Source organism: Lutra lutra, chromosome 3, assembly GCF_902655055.1.
Source record: "Lutra lutra chromosome 3, mLutLut1.2, whole genome shotgun sequence".
NCBI lineage: Eukaryota > Metazoa > Chordata > Mammalia > Carnivora > Mustelidae > Lutra > Lutra lutra.
In genome coordinates, this window is record NC_062280.1 from 25,602,179 (window position 1) to 25,614,485 (window position 12,307).

Sequence of the window (12,307 nt, forward strand, 5' to 3'; positions counted from 1 at the left end):
GTTAGATAAACATTTTACAGCCAACATTTCATAAATTCAAGGCCTAACACTAGCATATTTCTCTTCCTCAAAGCAGAAGGATGTATTTATTTGAAAGGCTGTTGGTACTCGATTAAATACTGTATCATCACACATCTGCTGGACCCAAATAGCTACTACCAAACTCAGTACAGAGTGTAACATTTTTTATAATGCACATACTGGGAAATCACAGAAGCAACTTTGTGCCAGTATCTCTATACCTCCTACAGGCAAAACCAGCCACTGGATGCTTCTTTCAACTACCAAGATATACCTCCACTTAATGATTCAAAGTACAGACCATACATTTCAAAGTAAGGCTTAAAAAGAGAATGACCATATATTATCCATATGAGAACATTTCTGAGAGGGAAAGGGCATGATAATTGAATAGGACACTGGGACCCAGGTATAGATCAGGGCTGACCCAGGAAAATCAGGACATCTGATCACTCTGACCCTAAGAATTCATGGTTTCTCATAGAAATACATTGGTTTCTGGCTATTGTTAAGTGGCCATTTACATTTCATCAATGCCTTGTCAAAAATACACCCATTCTTTCAGTTTACAGTTGGTTGACTGTTTCGTACTTTAATCAACCGCAAATAGGAATCTTCAGGTTGACATCGTGCAGACTGAATGAGATTCATGGCATTGGGGGAAGAGAGACAGAAATACAATTACTGTCCATCAAAATACCTGTTACCTTTGATAAGCTTCCGAAAGTAACAGTACTTATTAATAAACACATCAAGTCATTATTTTCAGGGGCCATAATGCAGTGAGAGCAAACAGGAAAAACAAAGCTCTCAAAGGATGTACATTTTTTGTGCTTGGTTTATTACACTAACCTTAGGACCTTAAGGTATTTACACCATTATTATCCAATTACCTCTGTACACATTACCACATATCAATAAAAACAGTTTTCCACATTTCTTGAAAGATCAAAAGTATCACGCTGCACATTTTAATAGATATGAACATTAAAGTGAAATTGAGCTTTCAGAAAGAATGCTAAAAACAGAGTACACACCTACAATGTTATCCTCAAGATACCAAAAATGGTGTTCACTGACATTATAAAACCCATTACTTTTTTAAAACTCACAATATCTGATTTTTCTATCACACTACACAGATCACAGCGCTAAAAATATGACTTGTGACGTGCCAGCCACTTTTGTGTTTCTGGCAAATTAAGATGATCTCTGCTCCAACGATCATGCTCCTCTTGCAATTTTTGTTCATGATCTCATCGACCAAACCTCATCTCTTATCTCCTAATCAAGTGTGCTGAATTCTACTTCATTACAAGCTCTGCTCTACGATCTCAGAAGTGGTGGTATTTTGCCTCCCTCATCATAATAATTCCCTCTATCTCTTCATTCCATCACTCCAACCAAACCTCCACCTTCAGGTCGCTCTCCACTCTCCACCTCGAGAGAGACCACCATTCAGATCACTAGCTCCTTGAATTCCGTAGGCCACACCTTCATCACCACCCTATTTCCACTGACCTCTTAGACACTCACAGATGCCAATCTATAGTGCCAGATAGGCCCCGCTCATTCCTCTCCTAATCTCAGGCTATGAATAACAACTGTACAAAGACAGAGAGGCAGGAGTGCCTAGGTGGTTCAGGCAGTTAAGCATTGGACTTGATCTCAGCTCAAGTCACGATCTCAAGGTCGTGAGATGGAGATCAGCCTTGGGTCTAATGCAGAGCCAACTTGGGATTCTCTCCCCAACTCTCTCCCTCTGCCCCTCCCCCTGCTTGCTCTCAAGGAAAAAAAAAAGAGAGAGAGATATGAATGGATCTCTATGAATTTAATAGGTAGTTTCTTCACCTTTGTCTCTCTACCAAAGTAGCACATTTTATTTTCGGTGAGTAAACAAATGAATAAATGCTATTTGAAACAACCTCCATGCTCTGAAAATCCTTTAATGTGACTGGAGACGAACAATGTGTTTCACCACCTGAACCCATTCCTACCTCTTCATCCATAATCCTATCCCTCCCTTCAGGCTCAGAGGAAAAGATTTCCTGCAGTCACTCTTCCTTCTTAAAACGCGCTGCTCGATCTCTCCCTAGATCCCTTATCTTCTGTCTCCTAAAGTGGTCTATTCTCATCATTATAGCCACCTTTCTTCTTTCATCTGCCTAAACATGCACAAGTAGGCATTCTCTCCTCCACCCTAAAAAACAGCACTTTGTTTAGATCCTGCCTCTCACTCTACCTCCTGCCCCCGCTCTTGCCGACAGATGGAAGGTTCTAGCAGAGGGCTCCACAGTGTTCACTCCGTCTCCTTACCTCCCCAGCTTTAACTCCCGACAATGCTGAACCTGTTCCCCAAAAGCACTTTTAGGCCTCATTCTCCCTCCCCCTTCTGTGAAGGAAACAGACCTCAACTTTCTCCCTGAAACCTTTTCTTCTGTTGAGTCTTAATTTTCTTATAGCACATTTATCTGCCTATTTTAGCATTTCGTTAAGTGCTTCTTTCCTGTCTCTCCATTGTAGGCTTTTCCCCATAACAGAGTCCACAGACTTTTGGCTTTCTATCATAGTACTCTACACTCAATGCCTTCATTCTGTTTCTAAACTTAAATGTCCTTTCAAAGATGACTCTGAACCTTTTATCTATGGTTCTGACCCTTCCCCTAGCAATGAGATGCTACAGTTTGATTAGCAATGAATCTAGTATCTATGAATAACTGATCAACTGTACTGATTATTCTAATTAGTGAGCGAGAATATATTTTGTTGCTGTTAACAGATAAAGAACAACACTGGAGGAGTGATGGAGAAGTATGTGCCCACGAGCACAGGGGAAGGAGCAGGGACAGGGGTGTTATAACCAAGCCTGGGCGGGGACCATGTCAAGTCAAAAGAACGTTAAGGTACAGCTCAGAAGCACAGATACAGAGGGTGGCAATGATCTACGTAAAAGCCAGGTTTTCTGACAACGCCTAGAGGTTGCTTAGCTGAGAAGATACTTCTATTACAACCAGACAATATCTATCAAAATTTTATTTTTTTTTAAAGATTTATTTATTTATTTGACAGAGAGAGATCACAAGTAGACAGAGAGGCAGGCAGGCAGAGAGAGAGAGAGAGGGAAGCAGGCTCCCTGCCAGCAGAGAGTCCGATGCGGGACTCGATCCCAGGACCCTGGGATCATGACCTGAGCCGAAGGCAGCGGCTTAACCCACTGAGCCACCCAGGCGCCCTCTATCAAAATTTTAAATGCACTATTTTCAATTCAACTTTTCCCCTGCCAGGAATTTACCCTTTAGAGATACTCAGATGCTTGCAAAACTGAAACTTCAAAACATCAAAGCTATCTACTTAGACAGGATACCAAGAGAGTCCAGAGATTAAGAAATAATAAAATTAAAATGTCATAAATGTATACACATATATATATATGTGTGTGTGTATGTGTATATATATATTTTTTTTTAATTTTTTTAAGGATTCAGAAGAGCATAAGACATCTCAAGGGTAACAACAAGGGATGCCCGGCCTTCAAAATGACTGAAAATTATTTTGTACTACAAATTCTAACCAAGTCATCTTCCATAGTAGAAACTTAATAGATAATAAGAAAACCATCTTTTAGAGTACAAAGTTAGAAAGTGGATAAATAAATGTCTAAAATGGAAAAATTCAAGAAGTAGCAATAGAAACATGTCATTTGGAAATGTAGATGTAAATCTCGAAAACTAAGAGATGAAAGAGGCTGTCTCTAAAGTATAGATGAAGCAAAAGAATGTTTTCATTGCCTTTGCTTTATTGACTTTGTTGACTGTGTTCATGGATAATTTTAATAAAAATTTTTAAAATGTAAAGGCTGATGGAAAAGGATATTCACTCTAGCACAGATTATAGCAAAAGACCAGAAACAATCTAAATTTTAATCAACAAGAAAATGTTACATGTGTCATGATACATCTCCTGATACCTGGCATCTTCTCAGCTAAGGCATATGCTGCTTATATAAATACAGACGACCTCTTATTAAAAGATAGACAAAAAATTGATCATAGTGGGTCCTTAAAGAAAAGGATTTGGGGGGCGCCTAGGTGGCTCAGTCATTAGGCATCTGCCTTAGGCTCAGGTCATGATTCCAGGGTCCTGGGATCGAGCCCCACATCAGGCTCCCTGCTCAGCGGGAAGCCTGCTTCTCCTTCTCCCACTCCCCCTGCTTGTGTCCCCTCTCTTGCTGTCTCTCTCTGTCAAATAATTTTTTTTAAATTAAAAAAAGAAAGAAAGAAAAGGACTGGGGCTCACCTGCCATTCACTTATTTAATGACCACATACCTTGATATTTTAACACATGTATCACTTTCAATCTTTAAAAACTTAATATTAAGAAGTTCTTCACAACCCAGTGACTCCAAAGCAGGCAACCTTTTCTTATACTGCTCCTCCACAAAAACTCTGCTCTCTGTAACATTTCTCAAGTAATACCCAATGTCCAAACCAAGCTCAGGATCGCTGAGACTACTGTCCCCAGCCTAGAATACCCTTCCTCCCTTCCACCCCCAAAACTATTCAAGCCCAACACATCCAAATACTATGCAGGATGATATAATAAAAACAACACTAAACAAAGTTTAGGCACAGAAATTCTTAGATTTCAATTTCCACACCATCACCTATGCAAAATCTGTACCTCGTGCCAGACGTGTAAAGACACAATGTTGCCTGCAACACAATCTGTATATTAAGGGGCTTATAATAGAACAAGGTGATTTTATAAGCAAAGTTAGTATATGACTTCAGAAAAGTACGAAATACTCTATAAAGTTCCAGAGAGATGGCATCTCGTTGGAGCTCTGGAAATCAATGCTGAAAGAGAAATATTTTCTCTTTTATCTGCTTGATTCCCTATTTTCCCTGCTAGTCTCCAAATAGACTGTAGCCCTACAAACAAGAAATCTGGACTTTTATTTTTTCTGAGCTCCCCAACCACACTATTACCTCCCTAGCATGGTGCTATATGAACAGCAGAATTTCGATAAATCCTTAGTGAATGAAGCAAATGGAAAACTACATGCAAAAATGAATTTATATTAACAATTCTATTTTATCCTTACCCTATTCTTTGTTTGATATACATATATATTAGAAAGAAAAAAATCCAAAAGAATAAGAAAAGACATTTGCATGGTAACAGGATTTCTGTACCTTGAAAATTCAGCTACTCTACTTTTTCCCATCTGTAGTCATATTTCCGTTACTTTACATGTAGTCGATTTGGAGAGATCAGCACAGCCAGAGGATTATAACTTAGGGAAGAACTAAGTAGTAAGAAAAAATAATTTAAAAAAAATATATATCCTATTGAAATAAAAATTTCTTTGCAAAGAAGAAAAGGAAAGTAAATTCAGCTGAGATTACAATACTGAGGCAGACCTATTTCTTAACAGAATGGCTCCCTAAGCTTCTATGAGATAAACTGCTATTTAACGATAGGCAAGATAGCTAGCTACCACAGTGCTCTTACATTTTAGAAAACTGCCAAGTTATTTTGCCAAGTGTGCACCAACACATTTGGTTAAAAGGCTCTCTAAGCCAATTAAACAATTTCTTTTATCTATATTTAGAATAAACAAAATTGTTATCAAGTAAGGGATATGAATAATGACACAAAGCATCTTATTTCTGTGTATTTTGTATGCCAGATTAAAGTAAATCACATGGGAAAAATTTTTTAAAAATCATGTCTGATTGTCTAGTGTTGATAAATGCTGAATAAACCAATGAGCCAATATAGCAAAAGCCAAATGGGCAACAGACTTCTACTAACAATTAACTATAATAGGACCTACTGTTATGAGACAGATAAGCCACAGAGAATATCATGTGTATCTGACTCAAATAGTACTGGTTTACTCTGTCCTCTATTCCCTTTCTTCCAAAGCAAAACAGTACCTAAGTAACAGTCCTTAAAGCTTCACTTCTTCCACCTAATGTTCAAATGTTGAGCTTCAAGGCTCGGACACAGTCGTTCATCTTTATATTCGCTTCCCTGCTCACTTCTATAAATAGGACTTAAATTACCATCTACATGCAGATGACTGTCAAGCATGCTCCCAGCCTGAAATCTTTCCTCTAAGTCCCAGACCCATATAACAGTAACTCCACTTGTAAGATGATCCCCCTATACTATAGGAAACAGGTGCTCAATGTCTCTAGTAAGTTTCTCTTGGCAGTTCCAAGCCCTATATAATACCAGGCATGTGTAGGCCTGTGATGGGTCTGTGCAAGCCATGGTTCCAGCCCTAACTCCCAGGGGCAAAGACCTTTGTCTTCTACTTTTGCCCTAAGACCTTAGTCATTGTTTACTCTGGGTAACTAACCCCAGGAACCTATGGAGGATTCTTGGTGAGCAAGTGAAATTAACTAGGTCTTTCTAGTATTTCCACCTGCAAAGGCTCCTCAACTATGATCCTAACTTAGATTCTTTTATACACTCATTAATTTAACAAACACTAAGAAACTATGCGTTCAGAAATGTGAACCTGTCTTTACGAAATGTGTACCTGTCTTTATGAAATGTGTACCTGTCTTTATGAAATGTGTAGTATAACTGAAGGCAACAGGTATCAAAGAATCAAAATACCACATGAGTAAATAAATCCCACAATTAGGAAGGATATATGATACAAGCTGAACACCAATGATTTCTGCCCTTTTCTGGATGTATGTTAAACTTCAAAAGGAAGTTTTAAATGACAATTTACATCTAGTGGAAACTAATAATTATAGAATCTGCAAACTGGAGGGAGTCTTAGAAAGCACTTAGTCCAGCTTCCTCATTTTATAGATGACGACACTAGAATTATAGGAAATTTACACGAATTGCTCCTCCATAGGAACTATGCGAATCAACTGAATAGTGTGTTGTTAGGCCACTAAACAGTCTAATCTGACCCTTTCTTAACTCTTTGCCCACCTGACTCACTTTCCTTTATTCTACAGTACCTTTTAGTATACTGTGACTAGCACATTCCACCTGTCTTTGTCTATGAAAATCTTTCCAAGACCGCATTCAGCTTTCCTCTACTGGCACCATCCAAGTACTCTTCCCTGCATTTCCTTGGCCCTCATGATAATTTTCCCCGAACTCTGCGTGCATTTTATCCTTTATAGTTAAGCATTTGCTCCTTAAGGGTGGAAAATGTCTCACCACAGCATCACTAATGTAGTGCCTCAGTGATCGCTTGAGGTCCTAATGAAGAATCAGCATCAGAGCAAGCCAAAGGAGTAATCATCCCATTTAAGGATCATTGGCCTATTAAATGCTTCTGAACATTCAAAACTAATGAAGGCAAAAGCTTAATGCTGGGGTCAGGAAATCTATCCTGTATTTTACAAACATTCATACAGCACTTAGAACATAATAGGCACTGCTCTAAGTATCTTATAAATATTAACTTATTTAATTCCCATAACAATCTTATAAGATAGAAACTATTACTAATTCATTTTGCAAATGAGAAAAAGCATACAAAGATAAAATAATTTATCCAAAATCACTGAGCCACTATTTGAAGCCAGTGTTCAAAATCAATGCTCTTAAAAATTAAGCTATGCAATAAACAAAAACAATCCTGACTGCCTTTAAAATGACAAAAGACTTAGAAAAATACAATCACCTACCCTAAAAAAAAAAACACAAGATTACTATTTTACTTTTTACTAAAAGTTGATTTAAAACATGCTAGAACTCCAAATTACATTGTAGTAAAGATCAAAGCTCCCCCCACTCCGCCCCAAATGGCAAGAGGTACCTAATTATTTTAATTCACAAATCAGTGTCATGTGACACTTGGGCTTTTAACACTACAGCTCCTATTATTTTTTCCTACTTCCTTTAGGAACACATTATTACTAACTGTGCTTTCTGTCAGCTTCTCAAATGACATGTTCTTCCTGTCTCATTTTTCCAAATCTTTAAATAGCTTCTATCTGGTTGTGAGGCTTGGACCTAACACAAATGTCACATCTGGCCTCTTGAAAAATTCCATCTGCTTCACCTTGGAGCCACACTTATGTTAAAGGTCAAGAAAAGATGCCCTGTAATGTAGCCAATCCACCCTCACTCACAAGTAATGCTTCCTGCAAAATAGATCCAATATGCTACACGAGACAGGTGACACCTGGGAACACAATATAGATGACAGCTGCAAGCTGAATGTGAGGGTAATCGGGGTAATCACCAGCCCACTGGGTAGAACTTTGAAACTCTGTAAAAGGGCATACTGACACACAATTTCAAATAATATGACACTGCTATGAATGGTGGGTAGCAAAAGCAAGAAGCAGACCGTCCAGAGTTGCTCCTTTCAAGCAATGATATCAGGCAGATCCTAGGAAAAGGCAGCGGTGGAAAGAATGGGTTTGGGGTCTTTTTGGTTTTTTTTCCATGGGTAAAGAGAAACTGGCTACACTTTATTCACTATGAACAGTGCCCAAACAGAAAGAGACATGGAGAAGAACGCAAAATCATTTCTAAATATTAAGTCTCAATAATTAATAAAAAAATAGAATAAATATTAAGTCTCATGTGATATAAAATTTACACTGAGAAGGATCTTTAAACTTCAGACATTCTACTCATTTTAACAGTTTGGCAAACCATAGCCTATGCACCAAATCTAGTCAGTAGACTGTCTTTGTACAGCCTTGAGCTAAGAATGCTTTTTGGGTTTGTTTTTGTTTAAAGATTTGATTTGAGAGAGAGAGCGAGCACGTGTGTGCAAGAGATCAAGAGCAGCAGGGAGAGGCAGAGGGAGAGGGAGAAGCAGACTCCCCACTGAGCAGGGAGTCCTATGCAGGGCTCCATCCCAGGATGCTGGGATCATGACCTGAGCCAAAGGCAGACCCTTAACAGACTGAGCCACCCCACCCACGTGCCCCTGGGTTGTTGTTGTTGTTGTTTTAAAGATTTTATTTATTTGAGAAAGAGAGAGAGAGCATGAGAGGGGAGAAGGTCAGAGGAAGAAACAGACTCCCCGAAGAGCTGGGAGTTCCCCGACTCCATCCGGGAACTCCAGGATCATGACCTGAGCTGGAGGGGCAGTGGCTTAACCAACTGAGCCACCCAGGCACCCCCGTGCCTCTGTTTTTAAGGGCTGTAAAAAAACAAAAAGAATAGGAACAGAGACTGTGGCCAGCAAAGCCTAAAACAGTTACCAAAAGAAGAAATTTGCAGAGCCCTAGGTTAAAAAATGCAAAGAAACAGGTGAGTGTAGTGATTCCATCACTGGTTCATATATTAATTTTTTAAGAAAAATCACTGGAGTTCACTATTATTCACCAGCCAACAGAATGAACTGTATTCAAAGTCTGCACCTATAAAAAGTCTGATGTCCACTTTCAGTCCTTTGGCTCTTATTGTCTTCTCACTTCAGTCAGAAACTGGAAAAATATGTCGAAGGGGATAAAAAGTGAAATTGGCTGTATTAGATTTTAGGACAACCTGTAGATTATTCTTATAAATCACCTACTTTGTCTTCCCCAAATCATTCAGGAAGCAAGCTATACCTCTTTGTACTTTTATAAGACAGCTATTATTTATCACTTATCCCATGACAACCACCATACTCAACCCTTCACATGTATAATTTCATTTCGTTTCTTCCCTCCCACAGAAGGTTAGTGTCCTAAAGGATTGAGGTTTTTGTCTTTGTTCACTAACGAAGCCCCAAGGCCAAAAGAGCACTTTGCAGGAGCACAATAATCTTTTTTTTAAAGAGTTTATTTATTTATTTGACAGACAGAGATCACAAGTAGGCAGAGAGAGTGAAAGGGAAGCAGGCTCCCTGCTAAGCAGAGAGCCCTATGCGGGGCTTGATCCCAGGACCCTGAGATCAGGATGCGGGGCTCGATCCCAGGACCCTGAGATCATGACCTGAGCCGAAGGCAGAGGCTTTAACCTACTGAGCCACCCAGGCACCCTGAATATCTTTTATTATTAAGGAAGACTCATAGGTAGATGAGTTGAGCACTATTATCACTCAGATGGGGAAACTGAGGCAACAAATTTGACCTGGGCCATCGTGTCAAAGCTGGAACCTGAACTCAGGCAGCCTGACTCTCCAGCCTGGGTGAAGCACTATGATGCTGGCCGCCCTAATGTCTTCCATACAGAAACCCCACGTGAATGTCTAACTTTTGTTAAACTATGAAGGTATGATTATAATTGCTTCATTATAGCAACTAGCAGAGCCAGTTTTAAATTTCTTATTCTCAAATGGATGACCTGTGTTATGAAAAAACATATACAAGTCAGAATGTCTCCATGTGTTCCAGCAAAAGTGCCACTTTTCTAAGGGGTGCAATGATTTTTTGAAGTTTTATAAAACAAAATATAAGTGCAAAAGGTCTGTAACAGTTAAGTCCATTTCTTTTTGTTGTTGTTAAGATTTATTACTTGAGACAAAAAGAGCGAGTAGGGGAAGGGACAGAGGGACAGGGAGAGAGAATTTCAGACTCCCTACCCAGGGCTAGATCTCAGGACCCTGAGATTACTGATGCCAGCCAAAATCAAGAGTCCCACCCTTATCCTACTGAGCCACCCAGGTGCCCCACAGTTTAGTCCATTTCATGTTTAAAGAAAAAGCTGTGGTGTTACTTGTACTTTATGTATATCAAATTTCTGCTGGTTAGAAATCAGAGGGAAAAAAACACAAATCAAAAGAAAGTCCAAAAAAGAAATACAGTCAGGACAGCTACAAGCAGGCAGAAAACCTGCCTGAGTGATACAGATGCAGAAATACTGAGCTGTACACACAGCGGGCCCTCACTCAATCAATGCTTTTGGAAGAAATGAAAAAGGTGACAAGTCCTTTTTGCGTTTTATAAACCTCCTTGGTGTGTACAGTACGAAAAGCTACAGGACAAGAAGCATGGAATACCAGCCATGAAAATGATGCCTCCAGATATAATGAAAACTTGGAAGTGAGAAGACTCCCATAGTGCAACAGCATGAAGGAAAATAAGTAACAAAAAATGATAATAAACAGCATCTGTAAGAGCTGGAACCCCGAGCCGTCCAGGCTTTTCACTAAACCAAGGAAAGGAGAAACTGAATGAGAAATGGAAGGGCGGCGTCATCACACTGCTATCTTCAATCTACCTCCCACAAGGGTACCCAAAACTCTCCCCAGAAAGAGCTGCCACAGAGAAGCGGTCAAAGGGCCAGCTCAGCGACGAGCGACAGCGGCCTCCCACTCAGCAGCGCCCCGCAGAGGTGCGGCGATTACTCCGGTCCCGGAGGAATCCCGGGCCGGGTAGGAAGCGCGGACGTCTCAGCCCCACCCGCACCAATTCAAAGCCCGGAGGCGGGGCCTGCGAAGAGCATCTTTAGCCACGCCCCCAGACGCGTCTCCCGCCCGCTCAAGTTCGAAAACTACCACCTTAGTTGGGTTTGGTGAGGAAAAGGCAAGGAAGCCGCGCGGAAAGGCTGTGAACGGGGACTAGGGAGGTTCGATAACTAAAACCAGGCCCCAGGGAAGGTACGGACTCTGCTCGCCGGCCGACTGCCCGACGGCAAGGGGAAGAGGGATCCCGGGGGTTGAAAAGATCCCCGCCCCCTACCCCGAGACTGGGGCGACCCCTGTCCCCCGCCCTCGCAGCCACCCGCCGGAGGGTCCGTTTTTACCAACGCGAGCAGCGTAGCAGCTTCTCCAGCCGGTCGAGCGCGGCGCGGCTGTGGGCCCAGGCCCCGCGCCCCTCCGGCTCCATACTGGGCGCGGGACCAGGCTCGTTCCCGGAGCGGACCCTCGGCTGCCGGTTCCCCGGCATCGCCCCGCCTCCCCGGCAAGGGCACCTCAGAGGGATGGAGCCGCGGCAGACTCGGGCAACGACCGAGACGCCGCCGGCCTGCGACCAGACCCCGGCCCGAGCGGTCCCCGAGTCTGGGCTGGCGGGACGCTGGGCGGGGGCGGGGCCCGAGGGGCGGGGCCGCGGAAACGCGCCAAAAGCCGGGGCGCGCGGGACCGGGAGGGGTGGGGCCTGCGGTTGGCGGGAAAGGGGGCGGGTCCAGACAGCCCGGCGGGGTGAAAATGAGAAAAAAATGCAGGTACTTGACTTTCCTGAACCCTTGGCTCTAGGGACCGTCTGCAAGGCTTAAGGGATGGAAAGTCACAAACCGAGGAATTTTTGGTTGAGAGTCATCTCTAAGGAGTGCTGTTTCGGCTACCGGAAAGCTAGGAAAAGTTTTGATCATGACACTGAATGTGCCGCCTTCTTCTAAAAAAGTAACTTT

General features: G+C 41.7%; 1 protein-coding gene across 2 annotated transcripts in view; it reads right to left on the reverse strand.

The window, feature by feature from the left end:
• Window positions 1-11,968, reverse strand: part of BARD1 (BRCA1 associated RING domain 1) — a 79,709-nt gene extending 67,741 nt beyond the window's left edge. Inside the window, exon 1 of one of the 2 annotated variants that reach the window (XM_047722420.1) lies at window positions 11,702-11,968. In XM_047722420.1, coding sequence (XP_047578376.1) covers window positions 11,702-11,844 — 143 coding nt within the window. In that variant the 5' untranslated portion in view covers window positions 11,845-11,968. The remainder of the gene's footprint in view (window positions 1-11,701) is intronic. The other variant, XM_047722421.1, reaches the window with a different exon arrangement.
• Window positions 11,969-12,307: the final 339 nt, after the last annotated feature.